The sequence below is a fragment of the Numenius arquata genome, chromosome 17 (genome assembly GCF_964106895.1).
Source record: "Numenius arquata chromosome 17, bNumArq3.hap1.1, whole genome shotgun sequence".
NCBI classification, from domain to species: Eukaryota; Metazoa; Chordata; class Aves; order Charadriiformes; family Scolopacidae; genus Numenius; species Numenius arquata.
This window is the reverse complement of record NC_133592.1, coordinates 1,342,988-1,370,501: the sequence shown is the minus strand read 5'-3', so window position 1 is coordinate 1,370,501 and position 27,514 is coordinate 1,342,988. Positions and strand designations below refer to the sequence as shown.

At 44.0% G+C, this 27,514-nt stretch overlaps 1 protein-coding gene across 1 annotated transcript; it reads left to right on the top strand.

Moving 5' to 3' along the window:
• The first annotated feature begins 1,534 nt into the window (after nt 1-1,534).
• LOC141473016 (ATP-binding cassette sub-family A member 9-like) lies at nt 1,535-27,514 on the top strand. Its single transcript, XM_074160320.1, has 39 exons — nt 1,535-1,649; nt 4,561-4,673; nt 5,196-5,406; nt 5,623-5,781; nt 6,856-6,956; nt 7,337-7,563; nt 8,325-8,463; nt 8,966-9,151; nt 9,646-9,778; nt 10,425-10,596; nt 11,362-11,420; nt 12,388-12,498; nt 12,988-13,163; nt 13,492-13,611; nt 13,950-14,088; nt 14,615-14,705; nt 15,298-15,437; nt 15,908-16,027; nt 16,576-16,735; nt 17,033-17,199; nt 17,610-17,737; nt 18,150-18,287; nt 18,823-18,936; nt 19,371-19,541; nt 19,704-19,817; nt 19,985-20,095; nt 20,683-20,748; nt 21,307-21,398; nt 22,407-22,527; nt 22,867-22,984; nt 23,241-23,332; nt 24,060-24,223; nt 24,692-24,767; nt 25,475-25,569; nt 26,155-26,274; nt 26,596-26,736; nt 26,894-26,973; nt 27,066-27,121; nt 27,244-27,514. The coding sequence occupies exons 1-39, from the start codon at nt 1,535-1,537 to the stop codon at nt 27,331-27,333; spliced, it is 4,926 nt and encodes a 1,641-aa protein (XP_074016421.1). The 3' UTR covers nt 27,334-27,514.

Genomic DNA, 27,514 nt, shown 5'->3' with positions numbered 1-27,514 from the left:
AATATAATCTGAACTTGGTGAAAGTTCCGAGTTTTTTATGCTAGTTTTTCTTCAATGGTGTGGTAAGAGCACCATAGCACTTGCCATTTTATTTTTTTTTAAGCTGTAAAATTAATCCATTCCCTTGTAATGCTTCCTTTAAGAGACGGTCAGAAAATCCCTAATTTAGGATGCTGAAGTTCTCCTTGATAAGAGTTTCCTGGAGCTTCCACCTCTCCTTTTTCCTGAAATGCGTTGCTTGGAGTGTCCCCCTCGGAGGACGCTGCTCCAGCCCCAGCCCATCTTCTCCTCCTGGTCGATCCGAGGCTGGTCCCCAGTCCCCTGGGGAGCAATTGCTTGGGGATTTAATTAATGATACTTTGAGATGCTACGTGCTCTCCGGCTGCTTTCCAGTGAAGCCCCAGGGGGTTGCCTGGGACTGGGGTCCAAGGAGGCAGGAGCAAGACCCAGAGACACAGGATGGGAAACCCCAAGGAGCAGGTGTCATTTTTATGTTAAACTGCGTTTTCTGCAGATAACGTGCAGGCACACAGGGACTCCGCGCTGCCCCCAGTACTGCCAGCACACTGTGGCACAGGATATCTCAGAAATCTGGTATTTTTTTAGTGAAGTGCATCTCGCATGTGCTTTTTGCAGTTATGAGTAACCTTCCCCAGTTCTCCCTTGTTGCCCAATGGGAAGTGATGGAGAAAAATGCTCCGCTCCTCTCTGAAATGAGTTCATTCCTTGAAAATGAGTAAATCAGCAGCTGCCGAAGAGCTACAGCCTTTTGTTAAGCAACAACCAGGCGGCTCTTGTGGTTTTAGTCAGCTCTGCAAATGAGACAGAGTCCTCAAGCTGTTGAAGTTCCAGGACAGTCAAATTCCTTTAACTACTTGAGTTGTCGTGTGGCTGCGCACCCTTCCAACTCATTTGGATTTCCTGGCTTACCCCATTTCCTCACCTCCCTGTTTTGAATGCAGATCCATTGGAGAGCTTTTTTATTATTTTTTTTTTTAAAGAAAAAAACTAAAAACAACCAACCCAACAAACTCCGTCCTGATTCCAGCTGTGTGACAGCTGCTGGAAAAGCAATTAAAAGGAGTGGAACGAATAAAATATTACTAAAAACAAAGGGGAAGAGAGAAACGAGGAATAAAAATCCCGTCGGTCCTCGGCCGCGGGGTTGGCCTCTGCCGAGGAAGGAGTGCTGGCTGGCTCGGGCGCTGAGCAGGATGGGGAGAAGACGGTGAAGTTTTCCCTGCGGAGGAGCTCGGGCAGGGACAAGGTTGCGTTGCCACCGCCTGGGACCTCGCGTTCGCCCTGGCTCGGGGCACAGCATCACTCTCCAGGACTTGGAAACCCAACAGAAACACGCTTTTTGTACCAGACGCAACGCCCGTGTCATATTAAATACTGCAAAATGCCATCTTAATACCTCTGAGCTGTAGGCCAGGCGGCTGTAGGTTTTACTCCACGGTTGGGTCGTTGCTGTGGGAGGGTTGGGAGCGTCAGCTCGGCCGGGAGTGGGGTTGACGTCAGGCTGGAGGGGGGCATGGCCATCGGGCTGCAGGACCACACCGAACCCACTCCAGCACCGCGACCGGACGAAGAGCCCAGGCATCTCGGAGCTGGAGGAGACACAGTTCTAATGGAAAACACGTTATCAGGTAAGGAGTTTCTCTTTTGTTAAGGGAAAAATGATGCCCAGGGCATTTTCATGCAGGGGTCGTGTTTGGTGATTGGTTTCTTCTTTATTCTTTCAATACAGCGTTACGCTGAGTGTGAGAGCTCTACTTCCCAGCTCTGCTCTCTGACATTGAGCTTCACATCGGAATGTTTAAGAGGCAAAGGAGCAAAAATATTCTGCTTTTCTGGGTGTGGGGGGGTTTTGATTCTTGCTGCTGATGTTCTTTGGCTCCAGGCAAAGAGCCCCAGGTTGAGCGCTGGGTCCTCCCAGCTAATGATCAGCTAATGATCCCTCCCTTGGCTCCCCCTCCTCCGGCCTCACGAGCACCCAGAAAGGCTTTTAAAAACACGAACCCCAACATTTTTATGTATGAACTAGTGTTGAACTTTGATACAGGGCAGGCTTAGAGCTTTTTTTTTTTTTTTTTCAAGTTGAGAGTAGGAAAAAATAACAACCCTGTTTCAAAAACTGTATGTTAAAGAGTAGAACCAGTCCAAACCTGGCTCGTATTTATCGGGAGTTAAGGACAGGGCTGCGTAGTGGCCAGATGCAGGTTTTTATGCACTTGCAACAACTGGCAACCAGGAGGGTATGGAGAGAGCACGGTCGCCTCTGCCCTCCCTGTGCGCAGGGATTAATCATTGGCTCTGGGAAAGCCCGTGGCTCCTCTGGGCTCTCCTCACAGCCAGCATCGAGGGGTCCCTGCCAGGACTCCTGAGGAGTGACTTGCTCTTCGGAGTTAGCCATGATATCCTCTGTTCGGTTTTTATTAGAGAGAAAAAAAAAAAAAAAAAAGAAAAAAAGAGCCTGAGGGGGTGTCAAATAGGAAATCCCTGAGACGGTAAATGAATGAAGTGGTTACACGGGACGTGTCTTCCTGGGACAGCCTTTGGCTCAGCAGAGCTGGGCACCGGTTCCCAGTGAAAGTTATCACAGTCCCTGGGAAATGTGTTCCCAGGGAGCGAAAGGTTTGGGTGCATTTACTGAATCCTTGGGAGGGAAATTCTTCCAGAGACACACAGTTTTACAAGCGATGCTCTTACTGGTTTAAGGCTTCTCAAACACTGTTGCCTCCAAAGACATTTCTGATGTTGGTTTCTTGTCTCCTCTGAATCTGCAGTTTTGCGTCTCGGGTCTGGCAGAGGCATCTCTCCCGTTTTGCGTATCTTGGTATCAAGTGTAAATCGCTTTCTTCCTGATGAACTTCATGCAGCGTTCGTAGGCAGCATCATTTGTTTGACTTTCTGACTTCACATTTCAGCTTCTTGCTCCAAAGGCAAAAATAAGATTAAAACCAACAGAAATTTTATTGAAATGTTTTAAAAAGTCTTAGATTTCCTCCACCTTTTTTTTTAATGAAGTATTTGTTACGTCTGTAGAGACTCAGTGCAGTTTTTACAAGAGTGTCATGTTTTCCATGTTATCCAAATACTCCAGCATGAACCTCTGTTTACTGCCCCGGTGTCCTGGGGCTGCTGCTTGTGCTTCGCAACGACTGACATCCAGACCTGGGAAAAAAAAAAAGAAAAAAAGTAGCGCATCCTCGAAATCCCTTCCCAATTGCCTTTGACCTTCATCGCAGGCTGCGGTGGGGAAGCGCGGGAGAAAGCTGGAGGCAGGGAAAGCAGAGCGCCGAGGAGATAATCTGTGTGCCAACACTCCGAGGGATTGGGGAACTGTCGCCCCTGGAGTACACAAATATTTAATTCTTCCAAAAACAAACAATGAGGGGAGCAGAGTAGTAGAAGCGTTTATTAACTCCAGCTGCCCAGTCCATGAGATCAGGAAGCGATGTCCAAGGGGAGAAGAGCACAATGAGTTTGAGGTTGCTTTGATTTTCGGTTTCGGCCATTTTAAAGGATTAAAATTCAAAAATATGTTCTGAGGTTCCCCCCCCTGTTTTCCTTCTGGGAGAGTCGTGAAACTAGTTGCTCTGAAATTGCTGTTTTTCCTGCACAGGGTATTTGCTGCTTGGCCACATGACCCAAAACAGAGCTGAAAAAAATACTCCCCATAAAAATATCCCCCAATAAATCCTCCCTCCCCATGTTTAGGAGGATATAAAGAAGCACATTGGTGTTTCAATGCTTCCCTGCTCTAGCTATGCTAGAGATATAATTCATTTTATTAGCATTTGGGTGAAAACATGAAAAATTGGTCTCTCATCAGCCTGCCTAAGGGAGATGTTGGCAGCAGGTATTTTAGACTACTTCTAGCATCTAACTGCCTCCTGAGTGGCAGCTGCCCTCCCCCTGTAGATGATGTGGGGAGAAGGTAAGTATGTAATGGGGGTGGTTTAGGGTCTACTTACCGCATATCTAATGCAAGACAGAAATTCAATGCAAGAAATGCAGGACCTGAGGCTCAGCTCAGATGTGCAATGTAAACCAGAGCTACTGCTCTCTGGAGCTGGGCTGGACACTGCTGCTGCAGATCATGTATGTTTAAAGTGTTTTGAATAACTGCATAAAGAAAAAAAAAAAAAAAAAAAAATTAAAATTTGTATCTTCTTTCTTCTGTATGCCATTCAGTCTTCTCACATGTGTAGTACAGGGCAGACTGGCTTTTCTATCGTTAGTTTTATGTAGATGAAGAACGAGACTATAGCCAGCTGAATGCATCTTCCTACCAAACCTCTTTGGGATGAAGAAGGATGAATCTGTGCACGCGGAAGAGGCAGCTGAGTCCAACCCATCTCTCTGTTCTCTTCCGTGATCTTGGACTTCTTCCTTTGAACTTCTCCTTGGTTGTCCAAATTGTAAAACTGAGAAAAGCTCTTAACCCTTGGTGCGTTATTGGCGTCCTCTGAAGTGGCATTTACTCAAGTTAAATATATTAACTCCTGGTGATCTGTTTTATCCTCAATGATATTATTATCTTTCTAATCCTAGCTGGGAAAATGCAGGGGATATTCAAGAGAGCCTCAAAAATATTCCAGCAAACCCGTGCTCTTCTATGGAAAAATATTCTTCTGGTGTGGAGGATGAAGACAGAAAGTTTTCAGGCAAGTATTCATTCTTCCAAAGGGAAGTTTGGATTTCCACTACCAAGTATTTTTACATTGTGTTGTTTTTATACTAGATGATATATGAGAAGCCTCAGCTGGTAATGTGGTTCTCTGGAAAATACCAGCAGTTTCACTTCTTCCTGTGACACTACGATATCACAGCACAATATGGGCTTGTTACAAAGCCGGTTTGTTGCTTTTGGTTGTTGATCCCATTTCTGTGCTGCGCAGAACACAATGTCTAATTCGTGACTATGGGTGTAAAACTATCAGCAGACCTCGTTGGCTTTGGTTCTAAGAAAACATCTTTTTCACTTGGAACATTTCTCATGTTTTCAAATGATTACACCTGTGAAATAGCCCTTCCTCATCTACAGAAAGAAGGCATTCGTTCTGGATGCTGGACTGTGCAGCCGATCAGCGCTGGATAGAGAGGCCCTTGAAGACACTTTCCAACACCACCCAAACTTCAAGGCTCTGTGCTGCCACTCACCTTTACATTTCCTTCCTTTCCTCTAGGAATGGATTACATCAGTGGTTTTTCTCTTAATAATACAAGCATCGTCAAATATGGTATTGCACTACCCCCGGCAAGAAATCCCTTACAACTTCCTCGGGAGATTAGACGATCCTGCCTTTAACGCCACGGGAGTGACGCTGGCGTACACACCTGTAACAAACACCACCCGGCGGATAATGAGCCACGTGGCTTCGGATTCTGCATTGACGGGTAACGCTGCCCTCAAACCCCTGCGGCTGCGGGGCCCGAACCCGCCCCGACACCGTGGGCACCGCAGTCTTCATTGCGGGGGGGGAAGGGGGGAGCGTAGAGAAGGATTTGGATTTTTGAGGGTGCAAATTGTGGCTGGTGCACATTTTCATGTTGTTGCATGAAAGCTGTCATAGTTGGGTTTTGTTGGTTGATTTTGGTTTTTTTTAATGACAGGTATAATAATAGAAGAGGTAGAAAACGAGAAAAAACTGGAAACAAGAGGATTTGAGGAGGAAGACATCATTGGGGTTGTTTTTAAGGATGACTTCTCCTACCGTCTCAGATTCCAGCACGGCAGAGTGGTACCTCCAGATGATGCCTTTGAACACATCGGTAACAAGATAAATGACACCAGAGAACGTGATTTTACATTTAAAAAATGCTTAGATGGGTCTCTCTGCTGCCATGCTGCTCAGAAGGGATCAAGGCTGGATGTGTTAAATGGTTCAAGAAAGATACTAATTAGAATTTGAGGTTTTGTCCACTCAGAAGCAAACAGATGTCAGAGAAAAAAAATTAAGAAGGAATACACATTATCCACAGTCCTTGTAGTTTCTCTCTCTTCTGTGTCTTATCATGTCAAATCATGCCCTGAAAATGAACATTTTGTGTGTACTAATGTACTTCTAATATATAGTGCACGGACATATACTTAATATGTTAAAACATAAATCTGCACACGCATTTGTCCACATTGCAACTTCTTTGACCAAGTGCACCCCTATTCATAGAATCATAGAATTGTCTGGGTTGGAAGGGACCTTTAAGATCATCCAGTCCAACCATCAACCTAACTCTGATTAAAACCAAAAAAACCCACCATCACTAAACCATGAACTGACTAAAAGAGGTAAGCTAATGGAAACAACAAATAAACTTATCTGATAAAAAGTCAAAGGAGTTCATCAGTTGATGGGGGGAAGGGAGGAGGAGAAAAAAAAATATGTATTTTGCTAAGAATGGGCCTTGGAAAATGGAAATGACGGAGAGGCCCTTTATTGTGCCTACACCAGTCAGCAGCTCATCGCAAACATGACCCCGGCTCTGGGATTCCTAGAGATGTTTCTCTCCTGCCCTCAGCTCTGGGCATGTTTACAGTCACTGGACTTTGAGCCCCAGCTCCTGGCAAATGAGGAGAGCTGAGCGTGGCCGGCTCTTGTGCGCTGGGGTGACAGGGTCGATGTCGCATCAGGCAGCCCATGGAGCCAAAGCCACCTGCTCCCAATACCACATTTTTCTCGGAGACAAATGGCTGCTCCAGGAAAAAGGCTGAGTAAAACTAAATCTTGATTTCCTCTCTTACGTCAAATGCATTTTCAACTCCTCACAGAAGCGTATATATACACATATGTATGGAAATATATAGATCGAATTCTTCTTTTTTTTTCTTTTTCCCCTTTCCCACAGATACCTGTTACAATTTTTCATCAAGTTACTGCAAAGTGCCATTGTACTGGTACGCGGGTTTCCTGTCAGTGCAGTCCAGCATCGATGCAGCAGTCATACAAGTAAGTATCATCATGATGGAAAATATGTTTTCTGTTCTTTCCAGGGTTATTTGTAAATTAAAAAACAAACAAACAAACAAACAAACACCAAAATAAAAAAAGCCCAAACCCGTTCATTTTCTGCGATCATTAACTTTTTAAATACAGAGTGTGATTCAAAAGTTAAAAGAATGATAGATCATTCTCATGGCTCGAGGCAGCATCAGTGTTTATTACAAGGCAATGAAAAAAGGTACTAAATATTGAGGTTATTTTCCACTTACAAATGTAGCATTGTTATGGATAAACTAATAATTTTAATGCTTATGAAAACCTGCTTGCTCCGATGTTGGCTGTTTCATTACAGAAAATCAAAATAACAGCTGATTTCTTTTCTTTAGATGAAAACGAACCATTCTGTTTGGGAAGAGATGAAGTCAATTAGCGGCGTTCACATGAAATCACCCTTGATCAAACCTGTGTATAAAATGGGTTATATTTGGTTCATTATTTACATTATATTCTGCTTCTCCCCATACATGTACTTTTTATCAGTGAAAGTTACAAGAGAGAAGAAGCAGCTCAAGGTATTAATGAGAGCAATGGGTTTGCAAGATATTGCATTCTGGTAAGTCTCATAGAAATAAACTGTGTAATTACCGGAATTATATTATTTTGTGTATATAAGATGTAGATGAGCTTGGGGGGTGGATGTGGGTCTGGTACTGGCGCTGGGCTGAGCAGCAGTAATTCCCCAGGCCCCGGCAGCAGCGATTTGCTCTCTGAAGCCACGTTTTGCACGTTGTTGAAGCAAAACCGTTGCTGCTTTTATCTGTGTCGTACTATTTGCTGGAGGACAAGTGCATGGCTCCGATCCAGGACTTTTCTGTTGTTTGTTATGCTTAGCTCTGCTCTTCTCCCCTAACACAAAGAAGAGCGCTCTTCAAGTAGCAGAGATGCGTGGAGCAAGGTTCTTGCCGTGAGGTGTTGCTTGTCTCCAGGAAAACACAAAAAGGGAAGATACAACAAATTTTGGAGAAAACTGCAAATGATGAAGCACAGGGGGACACGGGGTCTATCAAAATGGGCTTCCAAAGCCTTCTGAGCATGAGTATTTCACATCATTGGGAAAAGTGTAAGAACAAGTGTTCCTGGCTGCAGAGCCTGTGCCTCCATGCCCCGTGGCTCTGTGCTGGCACCGTTGTGTCTGCAGAGATTTGGGTAGGTGCAAGGTACGGATATTTCCACCTTTTCAGTCTGGAAACTGCCAATGGAAGTGTGTTTGGCACTACGAGGTATTTGAATTAAAAGGAGTGACTCTTGTATTGGCTATGTCATGGCGAGTGCTGTCACGTCCAGAGGCAAAAGTAACTGTGCCTTCTTTTGCAGGTTGTCCTGGAGCCTGCTGTACGGCGCCTACATTTCAATAACAGCAAGTCTGCTGACACTCATCACAATTAGAGAAGTCACCCATGATTACAACTTTTTTGAAATATATTTTTTTTACTTCTTTTATGGCATTGCATCTGTAAGTCTGCTTTTGTGTTCTTAAATGAGGCATGATTGGTTTTTTCCATTTCCTAATCAAACCATCTAAACCTCAAAGACTGCAGAGTACTCCAGGGCTGGGCATTATATGAGAAAGTAACAAAAACTTTTCCACTACTGGGATTTATTGTTATAATTTGTGGGCTAATACATCACTGTTGTTACATTTTGGGAGATTCTGACTTGAAACAAGAGTAATGAGAGGTGTTAACACCAGCGTTAATGGAAAGGCTGGTGCTGAGTCTCCCTGGGGCCAGGGCTTCTTCCACGGGAGGCTGAGAGGGGTCTCATCTGTCTGCCCCTATAGACCTGCCCTAAGCATCAGACCTCAATGACGCAAGCCTTGGGATGTGCCATGTGCATCTGCAGGGGACAACTGACACTCAGCTGGGTCTCTCATGTTGCTTGTTGGCTTTTCATGTTGGTTTCTTTGATCTCCAGCAGAAACGCATCCTGCTGACTGCTGGTTCTCTCTGCTGCAGATTCACTTCTGTTTCATGCTCAGCTCCTTGTTAAAGCAGCCAAATATTGCCAGTTTCATGGGATTTGTCCTTCACATCATCTTTGGATTGCTGGGCTTTCTGACGTTGTTTGAAAAACTACCACCGTCCTTGGAGTGGATTTTTAATCTCTTCACTCCTTTTGCCTTCACAGCTGGCTTCTCAAAGGTAAGTTCAAAATAAAGCCAGCACACCATCAAAGTTCAGCCCACAGCAAACACGCTTCAGACTTCTACCAGACAGCAGTAGCTGCCATACGTGATTTGCAATTGCCTTAACGACCCTTAATCATGCCCCTCTACCCTAGATGCTTTGTAAAAAGAAAACTTGACTCTGAAAAGTACATGTTAGTTCATAACAGATATAGTTAGACTCTCAACTGCATCACGAATTTTACCAGCTCTGTATATACAATAAATTTTGATCTCTGGAAAATTATTGCAGCAGTGGGATGTGTCTGGTGGGTACCAAGATGTGGAATAACCGTGAGGTCTTGAAGTGCTGCCCCAGCAAATACTGTGTGCATCACTCTTCTGGTGTAGTAACAACTTCTGCACAATTTTGCATTCACTCCCTGAAGCACTTCTGATACTTGTGGTCAATATGTAGTATTTCTGGCTAAAGGAAGCGTTGCATCTGACTTGTGCTTTTTTTCCTCCTAGATGGTCAAACTAGAAAAATACGGACCAACCTTTGCACCAGAACTGTACCCTTTCTTTAACCTGTACATCATACTGACCCTTGACAGTGTCTTGTATTTGCTGTTGGCCATCTACTTCGATAAGGTTTTGCCTGGTAAGTAGAAATGTGAGGGAAAGAACACAAACGTCCTTGCATTTTTCTTCTATAACCCTCTCCCATCACAGGGGGAAAGGTGCCGAAGAAGCGGTGGGGTAGAGCTGAGAAAGCTGCAATCTACATGGAGCAACAAGAAAGGTGTCCCAGCAGTGATCTGGTCAGGTTGTGGGATGGCATCTTAACAGCAATGAGCTGTGCCATGTTCTGTGAGGGGCTGAAAACTGCATTCGCTGTGGTGCTTGGGAAAAAATGATGGGGAAGAATCCTGTTTTCCCAGAAGCTGGGCGTACGAAGCCACCTCATTTGGCCCTGGTTCCAAAAGGAACATTAAACCTCGCAGTGAGGCACTGAGATCCCGTGCCCAGGGTTTTAAAGGATGTTGTAGGACTTTACCTGATTTTCCTCTAACTTCTGGGCCAAAGAGGAGGTCAATGAGGTCTTCACTATCATTGTTGCCCTCCTGCATTTGCAGATATGGATGAGGGGATAACTTTGCAGGACGTACCAACCAGTGTAAAACGCTGCTCTAAGGCTGTATTCTGCAGCCGTAGAGAAAGAGGTGGCTGGACATGGCATTTATCAAAGTTGAGTTGACACATAGCAGTTTTCGGTTGATATTTCACCTTCTTTGTTTCTGAATTAGGCAAGTACGGAGTACCGTATCCACCTTCATTCTTCTTGAGACCGTCGTACTGGTTCCAGCCCAGGAGCGGGTATGTGGGGGTGCAGGGTGTCAGCGAGAGCAGCCACGATCCCATCCTCAGCAATAACATCGAGCCAATGCCTCCGGGCTTTGATGGGAAGGAAGCGATCAGGTAAAGACTCTTGTAGCCCTGAAAAATATAACACTCCACATTATATTTGACTCTGGAGAACATAGCCGTGTTGCACTGCTGAATGCTAGACTGAGCCACCCAACGTGTACAGATAAGTTTAATGGAAAATACATGAAAGGAAGGGTTTGTTCAGTGTTTCATTCTGCTCCAGAGCTGGATTTGAACATTTATTGGACACGGGGCATCTTCTGTGCCAGGGCCCGACTTGCTGGCCAGCAATTTCCTCTCTGCAGGGCAGCAGCACTGAGTCTGTTTCCCGTCACCATCATCTTTAAGAACGCTGCTGCTGGAGTGTGCTGCAAAAGATACTGTTATTTACATCCTTACGAGGCTAGTTTGGCCCATTGCTGCTGATGCCCATTGCTTATTACTAGAAAGCAAATATATATCTGCTAAAATAATAGCTAAGTCATCACTTTTAATTATATAACCACATGTTTTCTCATTCCCTAGGGCCTCCCGCTTAATTCACTGTGTGTTCACCGAGTTTGACTTTAAAACCTTTTAAACACCTTTTAGAAAAGTACATTAGTTAATTCTGCTTTTAAGTGTACGAGAAATGAATTATATAAAGCAATTCCTTCAGATGAAATTATGCTACCCCCCGATGGTAATGAGCAGGACCAGTTTGAGGAGAGGGTTGAGAAATATTCTTCCAATAGTTTTCGCAGGTTAATATGAGGCGGAGGAAACGTGCCAAAAATGTGAGATTCAATAGTAATGGCTTGCTTACCTTTCCTTTAGACTAAACAATATTAAAAAATTATACAAGAAGAAGGACAAGAGAACTGAAGCTTTAAGGGGTAAGAGAGGTTTTGGAATTCTTTTAATTTCATTTTTAACTAGATACGAACCCAAACTGTTTTGAAACGTACTGGATGTACTTAACTCTGCCTCCAGCACTGTTAAAATGCATTATGCAATGGTTGTTTCTGCTGGGGTAAATGACTGGCAAATTCCTACCAGGTTGTTATCTTCCTGTTCGCTCCAGGAAAATTACTATTTATTATTTTTTGCAACAGCTGAAGTCTCCTTAAAAGCAGTGGGTTTTGCCACCATGAACAACCTTAAAAATCACCTCTCTAACCTCCCTCTCAAAATGTAAACTCATTTGGGCAAACAAAACTTGTTTTCTTTGGTCCCTGGCTATAGCCGAGTCTGCTCTCTCTGCCTGAGCCGGGCTCTCCAGGCATTTGCACATCTGCCACCCACAGGTACGCGAGGAGTCGGCATGGTCATAGCATAGTTGTGGGATATTTGTTAAATGCCTTTGTTTAACAAGAATTCCAAGTGACTGAAAATACCAGTATTGCCTCAAATGTTTATATTGAATAAAAAAAAACCAACAAAAACAATCCACAAAACTACGAAATAAGGCCTTTTTTAAAAAGGGGGCAGCAAAGTCCAGCTGCTTTGAAATCTCTTGAAATCTCTCGCGCTGGAAGGGCTATGGGCTCTTCTCTTTCTGTGGACTCTCTCTTGGAACATCCTAAAATAAAAGGTTATGAACCTTGTAGGACCCAGAAGTCAAAACTCTTTAAATATTGGAGTTAATACTCTTGTTCCCTCAATTAAATCAAAACATGACTGCAAGTTCCTTACTAAGTGTAGTTCTAACTTCTGAAGATGCAACCTTTGTATTTAGATCTGTGGGTTTGCCTCTCGGCTCCAAAAGAAATATCCCTCCTCAATCACACTTGGCAACAAGCTACAGGTACAAGTCTATTTCTCACAAACTTCCAGCCTAATGTTACCCTCTTTCTGTTCTAGGTTTGTCCTTAAGTATTTATGAAGGCCAGATCACTGCATTACTTGGTCACAGTGGATCTGGAAAAACTGCTCTCTTAAACGTGCTCAGTGGATTTTCCAAGCCTTCAGCAGGTAGGATGGTTGACCTGAATGCTGATGAGGAGAAGCTGTTTGGTTTTTTTCAAGTGTAAGGGAGTAAAGATGCAAAAACCCCAACTTTTCCTTCAGTTATTCAGTCTGGCTTGTTGTCAGTGCAGATTGTTCCTTCAACGTGAGCCTGGGGGCTGATGCATCCCTTGTGGATAGGCTCATGTGTGGAGCATACACAGATGGTGATTTCTCCATCTGGATGGCCTGATGTTTTCCATGAGCTGCATACCTGCAGGAAATATGTCTTAGCTCTTAAGGGAGAGATTTGGTGCTCTGAAATATTTTTGAATGGTATTAAAGCTTTGGACAACACAAGGTTATTTTGACTTTTTTTATTTAAACGCTTGAGAAGCAGCCACAATGCTGGGATTAATATCAAAGGTACGGACACACAACGGTCTGCTGTCCCCTCATAACTAGGAAATACTGTACAGCATGAAATTTGTCTCATTCACTCCTGTCTGTGTGCAGGTTCTGCAATGATATACAACTACAAAGTGTCTGAAGTTCAGGATATGGAAGGAATCCAGGCAATGGTTGGGATTTGCCCCCAGTTTAATTTGCATTTTGAAGCCTTAACGGTGAAGGAAAACCTGAGAACTTTTGCTCACATCAAGGGGATTCAGCAGAAGGAAGTAGAGCAAGAGGTTGGTACGTGCTTGTCTGGCCTCTTGGACAGACAAGCATCTTGGACACTTCGAGCTTTCTTTATAAAAGATTATCACCAGCATCTTGTTCTGTGGAGATGAGAACAACTCTAATTTAAGGGAGAAGTGTTTTTTCAGTTCTTTCTTATCCTTATGATGTGCTCAGATAGAATTCAGATTTGCAGTACTTATCTCTCAGCAAAGCCATTTAAAGTAGATAAGTTTTAAATCTTGAAGTTATGCTCTCCTGTACTGTGTGTAGCCAAGTATGAATTAAAATGCGAGCAGTGCTTTGGAAATCTGGCTCTTGTCTTTGTATATCATCAAGGTGCAGAAAGTTCTCGTGATGTTGGACTTCACCGACCTTCAGGATGTCCACGCCAATACTCTGAGTGGGGGACAAAAAAGAAAACTGTCTCTTGGAATTGCAATTTTAGGGAATCCCCAGGTAGGGACCGGTCATATTTACACACACACCCCCCCACATACTGCTTTAGCACATAGTTTTGCATTTTGATTTGGCATGCAGTCCCCTGGCACCCCAGGTCTGCTGACCTACTAATTCACTCGGCTGCTGGAAGGATCAAGGAATCTAGGTCAAGAAGAAATGTATTTTAAATGAAAAGGGTAATAATATTGTAATAGGAGAAACAGCAATAAAAATGGCTGATATTTGAGTATGCATTTTATTCTTGGAGTGAGATCATAAAAGCATGAAATGAAATGATGTAAGCCTGGAAATGCTGGCTTGGCCACCTGGAGGTCTGATCTTGTTCACCTTTGCAGGTGTTGCTTTTAGACGAGCCGACAGCTGGGTTGGATCCCTGCTCCAGGTACCACGTGTGGAGCCTTCTGAAGGAACGTCAGGCTGGACGCGTGACGCTCTTCACGACCCAGTCCATGGAGGAGGCTGATGCTCATGCTGGTGAGCACAGGTTTTCACACTGTGGTCAACCTACAGTTCGGAAACAAGGGTTTCCCATTGCAGAGCCCACGCGTGGATCCTGCCACAATGCTCTCTGTGCTCTCTGGACACGTTTTTTTCTGATAGCGACCACCCAACCCAGTCTGAGCAAAGGCTAAAACTGGACTGATGTGCCCTTCCAAGACCTTGCTCGTGCTCTGCTTCAGGATGAAGTAATTGCACATTATCTGCATCTACCACTAGCAGCTCCCACACAAATTAGCGATATTGTTTGAATTAATATCTTTCCTATTTCTTTACTGGTCCTGGGCCGCGTGGGAAATTTTCCACAAGACTATAAGAATACATAATTAAAAGATTAACCTTGGTGCTTAGGAGGAAGGCAGCAGTTCAAAAAGAAAAAAAATGTCAGTACTGGCTGGTTTTACTCCTCTCGACTTCATTGAGTTCAGAAGGAGCAGAGTGAGGTCTGTCCACTGCACTGTTGTAAATCCTCCCTAAATCCTTTGTATTCCTCCCTCCTTAGATCGGAAAGCTTTCCTCTCAAATGGGAGATTACAGTGTGTTGGCTCATCTCTGTACTTGAAGAGAAAATGGGGAATTGGCTATCACTTAAGGTAAATCCTTTTCTTTTTGGTCATCACTCTTTTTGTGAAAAGCTTCTAGTTGATGTGTTTTCCTATAGAGTCTCTGTCTCTACAGAATTTCTATGTAGAGTAATAGAAATCTTGACAGTTCCTTTTAGAAGACTTTTGAGGCTGCCAGAAATATCTTGCTTTGGATAGCAAATTGCTTTTCTTTGGAACCCAATCTTGAAAGCTCTGAGCATGCAGCTAAAATGACTTTGCAACCTCCTTCGCAGCCAAAAGCCAGAGCAAGATGAACTGCAATTTCCACATACTCTGCGGTGCCAGAGTGACGTCCAACGGCTTTAATGTAAAGTTGTTTTTCTTTGGATTTTAATTTCTGTGTTCTTGGTTTAGCAGTGCTGGCCAGGATCATTACTCTTAACCTCAGCTATTTCTTGCATGCATGGCAAAACCAGGGGCACTGCAGATATCTCTAAAAATTCCCACTGAAATGCTGCCCAGTTTTGGAGGTTTCCCTACGGCTTGAAGAATGACCACTGGCTTTGTATTTTTAATGGATGATGTGTGCATTTTTTTTTTCTCATTTAATATCATAGCACTTGCTTTTTAACACAAACAGGATGAGCATAAATGAGGTGTGTGACCCTGAGCTTACTTCATCCCTGGTCAGACAGTACATCCCTGGTGCCGTGCTCACAGGACGGAAGCAGGGGGAGCTGGGGTATCTGCTACCTCTGGAAAACACTGACAGCTTCCCAGGTAGGAGAAGCCCATCATAGCAGGGGCTGTAAAGGGAAACCAAGTGGTGGGAAAAGCAGAAAGCAGAGTTGCTGGGAAGGGAATAACTATATTCCCTGGTCCATATTGCGTGGGATTAGGAAGGTCAGAGCTGCACAAACGTCAGCCTTAAAGCAAGCCTCTAATGGACATGCTAATATCAATACTGCAGATGAACAAAAGACAATCCACCAACTAATTTACAAACTGAAATCCACTGAGCCTCCTCTGGTTTCAGGATGAGATTTCTCCCGTCAGGAAAGCCCATGGTAATCAAGAACACTGAATTTTCTACTTACCTGTAAAGAACACAATAAGTTTTCCATGACTTTTAAGTTATGGAGATTAATGATGTGAACTCTAGAACATACAACACTGATCACACCAGTCTGAGTTTCTGCTCAACACCAGCCTTGGCCCCTGGGTTGAATACAGCTGTCTCTGTCATGCAGATCTGTTCAGCCACCTCGAGAGCTGTCTTCTGCAGGGGGTTGTTAATTATGAAGTTAGCAGGACAACCCTGGAAGATGTTTTCCTGAAGCTGGAGGGTGAGGAAGCCATTGGTCAAGAAGGTAGAATGTTGACTCCCATTTGCAAGTGTGGCACAATTAAGGTTCTGTATATACATATGTTTTAATTGAATATCTAATGAGTTTCTAGTAAATGTGGATTTTGGGAGGTTTTCATAGGTCAAGAGTTGCAGCTGTATTCAGCTCTCCTTTAGTGAAGGATGTCTTCTTGAAGAACTCTAGAAGATTCAGTCTCAACTTCCCACAAGTTTTTAAGCACATGAATTAAGACTGATGTTGGAATGGTATTTGCTTTTGAAGGGTAGATCAGGAGGTAGGAAGAGATACGCTGGCCAGAATGCATTTCACAAGGCCAGTGAAGCTATTGGATGTGTTGTCATACGAGCCCAGGTCCAGCCAGCCTGAATTCACCAACGTAAATTATGTTCTGGATAAATTATGGCCCTTTTTCTCTGCCCTTATTTCTTTTCTGGCTAAAAATGAAAGTGTTCCTCTATTCAGAACAGAAGATCCTTGTTGAGTGTTTGCATTTAAATGTGTCCTTTGAATGCTCTTTGTGGATAACGATGTTTCTCATGTTGAACATGCAGAAGATGGAGACCTCGAGGAGAGGGCCCAAAGCCTCCTGGTGTTTTCCGAACAGGGGAGCATGGAATTGAGTGGGATGGTGCTCTGGAGGCAGCAAGTGTGTGCCGTGATGAGAGTTCGCTTCCTGAAACTAAAGCACGAAGGAAAGTTTCTCAGGTCCATGTGAGTCTGGGAGCTCTCACGCAGCCTGCAGCCCCCGTGCTGGCTTGGTGCTTTCCAAGGGGTTTGATCGTTCCTCTGAGTGACTGAGAGAAGGCTTAAGTAGTAGTGAAGGAATTTGGAAGCTAAAAATTAGGTGGGAAATGTTTAAAAGCTGCAGTAATAAGGACAGTTAGAATTTACTGGTAGGGCTCTGAATCACTTAAGTTTTAGATTTCCCCTTGCCTTTCTCAACATAAATCACAGTTTGTTAAAGGTGGCATTCCCCTGGACCCATTTGTGGTCTGTTTTTCCACCTAGATTGCTGTTCTTTGGAATGTTTATCCTTCCAATGCTTATGATTTTCATTGGATTTCAACTGTGGGACAGCTCCAGCAACTGGGAAATCACGGCTAGCTCGTATTTTCTTCCAACTGCAGAGAAAATTCAAAATAAGTCGACAAATCTCCTCATCCTCAATGATACAGGTGAAGAAGAAGGTGTGATGTAGATTCGCTTTCTGCACTGCTCTGAGTCCTCTTAGAGTTGATAGATCAACCTTGCCTTACTCTTTCTGTACGTTCCTTTATATATTTGTGGCCTTGGGAAGTTGTTTTCTCTTGAGCGAAAGCAATCCAATTTTAGTGGCGATAACTGAATAGCTGATATTTAAAAGAGTAATGAACCAGGCAAATTAAAAATAAAATTAAAAAAGCAATAAACAAACTATGGAAACATATATCTTGTTTAACTGATTTAATTAAAATAGAGACAATATAAGTTTGCTTAAATTCTAAATGTTGGGTTTTTTTAACATACCTCTGCTTTGCAAGTGGGTACTTGTCTATAAGAAACTTTTTATATTTAGAGGAAAACAAAGTTCTTGACTTGATTTCAGGATCAGAAATTGAGGATTTCATTGCTGCTTTGAAGACTCAAAACATAATCCCAGAAATAACTCTTGAGGAAAACATCACAAGCATTCCGCTACATAATGGGGCTATAAAAATATCCCTGGAAGGCAAGGTGAGTGATATCTTTTTTTTTCTTCTTTCATCCTGTATGTCAACAGGATTTTCTGAAATGTGTTTAAATGAGGCACAGCGAAATGCACACACCAGCAAAAGGGAGAATATTTATTTGACGTATTAAGTATTATCAGTAACACTGTGGGAAAACAGGAAAACATTTGGTTCTTCCCACTGTATGCTTTTCTAGAGCGATCTTTACACAAAAGCATTAATGCAAGTCTTTTGGGCTTTTCTCCAGAAATTACTGTCTTTATTGATCATTTTGCTTGTGGTACCTGTGTACTTCCAGGTCTCCATGTTCCCGCTCTTCAGTAAAACTGTCTGATCGCATTTCTCATGGCTTTTCTCCACCTCCTCACACCCCTTTTGCCACGTGGAGGTAATCTCTTGTGCTCTTATGTCTTCAGAGCTACCGATTCACGGTCATGTGCAGCGTGGAGCCCATCAACTGCTTCCCCGTGCTCGTGAACATCCTCAGCAACACCTTCCTGAGGTTCTTCAATTCCACTGCACATATCCGCGTCTGGAGTGAGCCCTTTTATGGCGTGAGTGTCCTGCCTTTCTTGGTGAAATTTAATTGAAATAGCCCATGCTGAAGTGATGAGGACTGGATGGGTTGGAAATGTGGTTGGATGAGCAACCTCCAAGGGTTGGGGTCAGCGGTGCAACTGCTGGGGGCATTTCTCAGCCGTTAATACCAGGCCTATTTAATGAGAGTTTCTTCTGCAGTGTTTAAGAGCTCTATAGGGTTTTGGTACCAAAGATGTTAAATCCTGTGCTCTGTGGCAATACGTAGGAATATAACAATAATACTTGCAAGCGCTACCTTGCTTTGGCATCCATTTGGTGAGAACCAGCATCAAAAAGACAGTCTCTATCCTCAAAAACTTACATGAATTCAAATATTTTTTTGCCAAAATGCTTTTGTTCATTGTTTTATTTTGTGTTCTTAAACACAAATTATTTACCATAAGTACTATTGCTCACTTGCATGTTTAGTCATCCTACGAGCATTGCCCTGGCCAGGTTTTCCCTGGGCAGCTGTTGGTTACTGATGCCTTCTGAATTTCTACTCCACAGATGCAAAACGCAGAAATAAGGAGTGATGTTTTTTTCATCTGTCTCAGCTACTTGCTGATTCTGGCTGCTGGTTTGCCTCCTCACTTTGCAGTGAGCAGCATGGAGGATTACAAGGTAAAAAGCACACACTGGAAGTGATTTTACACAAAAAAAATGAGTGCAAATGCGATGTCTCTGGGTAGCAGTTTGCGTCCCGGTGGGCTGGTCGGCATTTCTAGGCAGGATGCTAAAAGAAATAGAGCCACATGAGTACAACGTTGTACCAAAGCATGTTACCCTGCGTCTCAGGGCATCGGCTTGGGCTCGGGACAGTTTGGGTGTTAATAAAGATTTTGGGGTCAGGATGATGATTTATTTTTTTTCTTCTTTTTAAAAATGATGTGTTTCTAAACAACACTAAAACTGAGAAAGAATTGAAAGTGCTCAGAAGGGAGAGGAAGGCTCAGGCAGGAAGGGGAGGAGGAAGGGTAATGGAGGAGGAGGAGGAGGAGCAGGAATGATGTTTTGGGCTCTGCTGAATCACCTCCCTTTTCCCATTTGTTTCGCAGCTCCGTGCTCGTGCCCAGCTGCGGCTGGCGGGGCTCTTCCCCTCGGCATACTGGTGCGGGCAGGCGCTGGTGGATGTCCCGCTTTTCTGGACCTTGGTGTGCCTCATGTTTGGCATCATGCTGCTCTTCAACCGCATCTGCCCATTGCAGGCCAGCGCCGTCCTGCTCCTGGTGAGCTCTCCGTGTGCGGGAATACGGGCAGGCACAAATCCCCCTCCCTCATCTCCCAGGGAGGTTTTGCATTAAATATTTTAATCAAAATGGATTGCTCTGGGCTGGTTTTCATATTCCTGCATCCATCTCCCAGTCACTGACCTCAGTCTCTCTCTCTAGATCATTTGCCTCCTTGGTTATGGAGTATCCCTTGTCCTCCTCGTCTATTTAGTTGCCCTTAAATTTCGCACGGGGCGAAGCAATCGTTACATTTGGTCTTTCATCTTCATCCTGGTAAGTGAAGTGAATCTTCGCTCTGACGTGTCCGATTTACACATTCTGCCACTTGAGGTTTCACTTCAAAAATACTAATATTCAGCAGAACAACCCAAACCAGTAACAAACAGTCTATTTTTTAACAATACATTAATATTAGAAATACTTTTTCTAATTTATTCCAGGTGAATTTCACTCTCTATATGATCAGTGACTTCCACGATGCACTTTATTTTACCTTCTCTACTTTAATTCCTGTGTTTCCACCACTGGGCTGGTTGATCTTTACTACACCAGTAAGTGAACATGTCCTGCTAAATTCAGTAATGATCCTAGTGGTGCAAACTGGAAAAGCAAGAGGTGTTTTCCAAATTCCCTGTCTCAAAGTGCCAAAAAGACAGTGAGAAAAGACAACAGGAGAAGGAAAGGTCCATGCTGTGGAGTGAGGGAAGGGACCAAGATTTGACTTGTTAATCCATTGTTTGATTGGGTATTTTTGCTTTATTTAGTTACAAAAAGCCATTATGGTGACTGTATTTTGGCAGCCAGGGTAGCGTGGGAGGGGAAGGCGGTGGAGTGGGAAGACCTGGAGGGATGAAGGGAGCTTGGCAGAAGGAGGCGAAAGGACTGGGAAGGGAGAAGCCATGATGGAAAAGGTCCCTCTCACCTGGCAGACTTGAGGCACCTCTGAATTAACCGTAGCCAAGGAAGCTGCAGCTCTTTGGAGCAGTATCAACCCCAAAAAATAAGTACAGATCAAAGCTCCTTTATCCCACCCTGAAGAAAAGCTAAGCATCCCCACATGCCATGCTTGCTCCAACCCTCCACTGAGGCACATTGTGCTGAGGAATTTTTTTAACTGACTGATATTTTTCTCTTGTAGCGTTTTCCAGATTTTCATACCGATCTTCTTGAGTCGTGGAATCACATCTTCATCGCTGTCTTTGCAGTAAGGAGCAATTTGATGATGGTTGATTTGGAAAGGATGACTGTTCTAGTGAGATCGACTTGTACTGGGCTTGTATAACTCTCCCCATAAATAAAGCTTGGGTTATGTGGCCAAAGTTTCCCATTAAGTGTTGGCAGGGGAGGTACATCCCAGGGATCATGGACTCGTATCTCATGTGACCCCTGGAGGCTGTACCATATGTGGGAAAATGGTGGGGGAATTAAGTGGAGCTCATGTATAAGGCAGAGATGTTATTAATCAACTAATCAGTCTAATGCTGCTTCTACAAAAGAATGATGGTGTCTCTGGTCCTGTGGGATGTCTGTTGGGGTGCAGATTATCTGAGCTAAAACTGCAGCATGAAGTGCAGACTTTTGCAAATGAGACGGAAATGTATGTGAAGTATCAGTTTAACTTCTTCCCATTTTGAACCTATATGATTACCTTTTCAATAGCTGAAGTAAATGAGATAGGTCCCTGCATCCCCTTATAATTAAAATTAATCAAGTGTGGTGTTACCTTGTCTCCCGAGAAACCTAATTCATTATTGCTTTTCAGCCTTACATCCATTGTGTGATTTTTGCTTTTCTGCTGCGCTGTTTGGAGATGAGATATGGAGAAGCAGTTACGAGACTTGATCCCATCTTCAGGTGTGTCCCGGGCAGGGGGGTGCCAGGAGCTGGGGTGCTGGGGTGCCTTGTGAGCCACGGTTACCCCGCTCTGCAGGGAGGGCTCGGTGCCGCACAGCCCGGCAGGACCCTCCTGGCTCACCCCGATGGCAGGAGTGGAGGAGTGAGCTTAAAAACATTTTGCAAAGTGTGGATAAAGCCCATATTTTCAGTTTTAACCAACTTATCTGGAGAGGAGGAAATTGAGAATGAAGGGAGGGATTTTTTATTCCTTTGGGTCGTTGCAGTTTCCGACTTTACTTACTGGAGTTTTCTTCAATGTGTCTGGAGACAAATTTCCACCCAGTGTGTTGCAATAGAAGGTTGGTTGAACTACAATGTCCTAGAGAGAATAATAAATGGGATTTGAGCTTTTTTTTTTCACTAAGCTTCGTAGCTGAGGTTTCAGGACATTTCACTACAGCTGGATAAATCAATATTTACAAATTGAAATCCAACATCTTAACTCCTTTCAGATGTGCCAGTGTAGCTCTCTGCAGGATGGAGACTTCTCCTAAAGCTTCATCAGGCCGGGTTGCTTACTACCTGCTCTCTGCTTATCTGTCACCAACAGCATGCGACTGACCACCAGTGTCATGTGGGAGAAGATTTGTAAAAAGTATTAAATTGTCAGACTTTAAGAAATGTGTCTCACCAAGGAGTTAAACGCCCAAATGGCTTTGAAAACCCACCCTGTGGATTTTTAATTCTTGAACAGATCATTGCGTGTATTGAGCAGGACACCAGTCAATACTTCTGATGAAAGAAAAGCAAAATCTGCCCTTTATTTTCTCATGCGTGCCAGTGGGATTTATTTTTTATCCTTCTTCACCATGAATAAGTATTTGAGCAAACACTGTGGAACAGCTCCCTGAATTCAAATAAATTGTGCAGGGCGCTGCATTGGCGCTGCCCTGGGAACAAACCCCTAAATCTGAGCCTTTTTGGGAGTGATTCCTGGTGACACCATCTCTCCCCCTCCGCTCGCAGGATCCAGCAGAGGAGAGCGATCGCCCACCAGAACAGGGACCCCCCCGGGGAGGAGTCCCCAGAAGTCCAGGCGGAGAGGGAGCGGGTGAGGAGCACCATGGGCTCCTTGCAGCAGGAGGAGGTGAAACCAGCCTTCTGGCTTGTTTTCTTGTTCACTCTCCATCCTCGGGTCTGTCTCTGATTTCTCAGCTCATCCACTTATTTACTGATCTGATGTCCAAGGGCACATCTCGCCACCCAGCCCACGGTCACCCTGGCACCAGAAGAAGTTCACCTGGCACTATATTTTTACTCCTATTCTGTTTTGGTTTTTCTTCTTCCCTTTTTTTCTGTTGCTCTGTTTCCTGGACTTTTAATTTAGAAATTTTCTCTTTGAAGAGTCATGCTTAATGGTAAGAACAGATGAGCTGTCTCATGGGATAGAAGGAGAGTTTTTATTTCCCACTTCATCTCTTCACAGGACTCAGTTATCGTTGTCAACAGTTTGCGCAAGGAATATGAGGACAAGAGAGCCAGCTCTGTCTTAAAGAAAAAGAAGAAAGTTGCTGTCAAAAACCTCTCTTTCAGCGTTAAAAAAGGTTCAAGTATTTTGCTGTACCCTCTATAAATGACTCTAAAATCTGATGTGAAGGTCACACTTGGAGACCATGTTTTTGCTAGAATTTTCTTGTGGGCAACCAGACCCAATGCCCCCATGTTCCTGTGTTAACGGTTTTAATTTATGTTAATGAACAGCCCTTTCTCGTACTGTACTTTTAGATATTGCCTACGATGCAGGGAAGAAAGTCATATTAACAACGATTATTATTAACAGTTCTTGCATGTTTGTTCCAGGAGAAATATTAGGTCTCTTAGGACCCAACGGAGCTGGCAAAAGCACAACTATAAACATGATTTCTGGGGACGTAGCAGTGACCGCTGGGGAGGTAGGTGATTCCTTTGGAGCGTTTGGGTGTTGATCTTGATGCCTTTATAAATGAAGGATGTGATAACACAAGCCAGTAACACAGCCCTTAAGTCAGGGAATTTATGTACAGGCAACCCTGGATATTTACAGGAGTAAGAAGAAAGTGTTGATTTACTCGCAGCACATTCTAGTTTTCACCAAAATCAATGTTACGGATTTAGGGGTTTGAGCTACTCAAAATCTTCGGTGTGCATTTGAAACCCACTGAGAAATTTCACCAGCCCTGTAAGAAATGTTGACATCTAAAAAAAAATAACACTCTTCATAAACAGCCTTGCAAAACCAGGAAATTGAAACCGAATGTGAACAGGGTTGGGCCAGTAACAATCCATCATTTAATTATGTGCAGGATGATTAATGACATGTGAGGGGGTAGGGAAAATGCCATTGCTGTTACAGATTTGGGACTGAATGTTTGAAATGGAAAAGTACTCCTAGGAAAAGATAGCCTCATGTTGGTGCCAGTACCCAGAGTTTTATGGCAGAAAATACTGTTTGCTTTTGTGAAAACGCTGCCCTGGCTTCAGGCGATGCTGTGGTAGATGGAGATGATCGCCCCAGTGATGCTGGACTTCCTTTCCCACATGCTAACGAGGTTCCTGACAACACAGGAGCAAACGTTAGCGTGTTTCCAAGGGTTTCGTTGCTTCACCCCAGAATAACATGATGTCCATGTGTTCATGCAGGTGCTACTGAAGGGCCGGGGTGCAGCCACATCTCCCCCGGGGCGCCTGGGTTGCTGCCCCCAGCAGGACCCGCTCTGGCCAGACCTGACTGTGCACCAGCACCTGGAGGTCTACACCGCCCTGAGAGGGATGTGGAAAGAAGAGGCAGCTGTTAATATCAGCCGGTACAAAGCCAAATGATCCTAGCTTTTCTTTTTTTAGCTTTGCCTTGGAGAAACTGGATCTCCTTCTGACAAGATCTGCTACTTCATACTGTTCTCAATCCCTTGTCTATGAAGCTTTTAATCCTAGTTTACCTAGAAAACTTCAGGAAAAAAATTTAAACTTATAGAATCATAGAATTGTCTAGGTTGGAAGGGACCTTTAAGATCATCTCGTCCAACCATCAACCTAACTCTGATAAAACAAACATTGTGGCCAGTTACATGAGTGACTCACTTCTCTCATTAGCTGTGCTTATTAGTCTTGAGTTTCTGCAAAAGTTCCTTAATTTACCATCTAAGCTAGGAGTCAAATCACCAAGTAAACCAAGGTGATGCCAGAACACGTGTGTGAGTTCCTCAGGACCCCTCACCACAGCCTTAGCAAACACAGATGCTCATTTCAGTGTTTTTCCTTCCCACTCCCCACAGCATAACAAAGGCCTTGGATCTCCAGAAGCATTTAAAAACCCCGGCTAGGAGGTTATCTGCTGGGGAAGCCAGAAAGGTACGTGTCATATTTGTGTTTTGTACTTGAGCAAATCCTGCTCTCTCTTCCTTGAACGTGGTGGACAGAAACCTTCATTCAAGCCTGAGGATGTGTTGGGTTCCTTGCCCTGGTGTCAGTGATAGCAGGATATGGTCCTGCATGTTTATTTCATGAAGTGGAAATTTTCTTCTTGGAGCAAAGCCTGAAATTAAAGTCAAATTAAAAAAATCCGCAAATTCAATGTCATTGGGAAATAACTTCGTGGTTTCAAAGGGAGTTACTTCCTCCTAACGCAGAAGCAGGTACAGCAGAGTGTGTTTCCACCAACAGCTTTTGCATCCAGCCTGGCAGGATCCCCCCCACCTCCTCTTTCCCCACTCTCCTGCATTGTATGTTTAATAAATGCTAAGCGCAAATTGGATTTACAATTTACACCTCTTCATGCCCCACCATGCACACGTGCCAGTAAATGGGATGGAAAACCACTTTCAGATCTTTGGCAGGCTTGGGAGCTTTGGTGATTATTTTTGGAGATTAAAACATTAACTAAGAACACCTGAGGTGGTTGCTCTTTTTTTTTAATCCCTTTTCCTCCTGCATTTTGGAATCAAGAGCTTCAGCTTCTGAAAGATTCACAAGGATTAAGACGTAACATGACAACTCACCAGTTTGGCAGGAAAAGTAAGAACAGACCCAACCTGACCTCGGTGTCTTTCCCATTGCAGCTGAGTTTTGCACTGAGCGTCCTGGGGGATCCAACGGTGATGCTTTGGGATGAGCCGTCAGTGAGCGTTGACCTGAAAGGGCAGCGCCGTATGTGGTGAGCAGAACTGAGAAGTGCAGAACAGATTTAACAGGATGGGTCTTACCCCCCCGTACTGTAGTAACTGTTGGGCAGGCAAAGAGCTTCTGCCTCGGTGGCAGAGCAACCGTGTTTTCCTGATGCACAGGGGAAGGGGGTACCACTCGCTAAACCCCTTACACAGCAGGCAGTAAGCCCTTGCGAACCATCAGATGTAATCTTAATGGGTAGCGCAGCAAAAAAATATGAGCAGATTCCAGCTGAACCCATGCATATGGTATAAAAGACACAAATTCCAGTTTCTTCAGAGCATGAGAAAAAGCTATAGTTCTTCCTTCTCATCACTCAACCCTAGTGCTTGCTCTAGTTTTTATCAACAGTTTACACTGAAAGTGCAAAATTTGGAGGGATGCTGACATGACAAATTGCAATGTAATATTGGCATCCACGTGTAATCTTCAAGCAAGATAACTCAAGTCTTTTAAATAGCTTATCCCCCTTTTTTACAGTTTTATAATTTCAGTTGTTTTTTGGGAGGGAAACACAAAATGGGAGATTTTCTTTGGCTGTTCCTGGGGGTAACTGCCATCCCTCTGTCCCCAGGAGAGTGATTCAGACCGCCGTGAAAGGCAAGGAGCGGGCAGCCGTCCTCAGCACCCAGTACCTGGAGGAGGCAGCGGCGATTTGTGACCGGGTGGCCATCCTGGTGTCGGGGCAGCTACGGTGGGCACCAGGGTCGCATCGCTCACCGGGATGTCACTTGGTTTTCAGTCTGGGTGGGGCGGGGGTGGGTTTTGTTGGATATTCTTTTTTCTTTTTCTTTTTCTTTTTTTTTTTTTTTTTTTCTCCTTCTTAATGTAGTAGGAAGTGTTGGTTTGGCTTATCCCAAGTGTGTAATGAACATAGTTTTGTTAAGAGGTAGATTGTTTTAGCAGCACAGTATAAACAGCTGATGAATAAGAGGATGTATGCATATCTGCTGCTTGTATCCAGCTTTTGTTTGCTGATTATGATGGTTTGAGCACTGTTTTCCCTCCTCTGCAGGTACATTGGTTCCCTTGAGGATCTGAAAAGGAAGTTTGGCACGAGCTACCACTTAGAAGTCAAAATGATGGACGCAGAGCAAAGTGATGCTCTCCACACCGAAATCCTGCGCCTCTTCCCCCACGCGGCTCGGCAAGAAAGGTCTCTGCACACCCAGCCTGGACTCATGCTGGGGTGCTCTGTTGCTCCTTCTGACCTTGTTCAATAATTTATCTGGGAGTACAATAACCCTACAAGCATCCCTAAACCTTAGTGCTGAGTCATGAAATTATTAATTCATTTTTTATTATTTTTTCAGGACGGCTTCTTTGCTCATCTACAAGATACCAATGGAAGATGCACTACCTCTGTCCCAGTCTTTCTCCAAGCTTGAATCAGGTAAAAGGATACAAACAATTAAGTATGAAGATTGCTTTAAAATTGTCTATATGGATTTGTTTTTTAAGGACGCCTTTTCCACCCCTCCACAGCTAAACAGAATTTCAGGCTTGAGGAGTACAGCTTGTCATTGCACACTTTGCAACAGGTATGTTGGTGTAGAAGTTACAGGTGAGAAACTGCCTGTATGAAAAGAAGAAGTAACCTTTGACCGGTGCAGGTACCGTCAGACCTTGGCAATAACGGTGTTTCTGCTGTGGCACATTGCAGGCATTTTTAGACCTCACCCAGGACCTGGAGGAGCACGACCTGGATGTGGCATCCAACAGGGCTGTGGAACGGAGACCGCTTCGCCTCTGAGCCCTTAGAGCCACCAAGGAAAATATTCAGCGTATTTCATCAGTGTTACTGGTACGTGGGATCGGACACAGCCCTCAGACTTGGTTACCCACGTCACAGCACATACTGCTCTGCAGGTTTTCTGCCTCACAAAGAAAAAAAGAATTATTATTTTGATAAATAAAGCCTTTATCCTTTGACA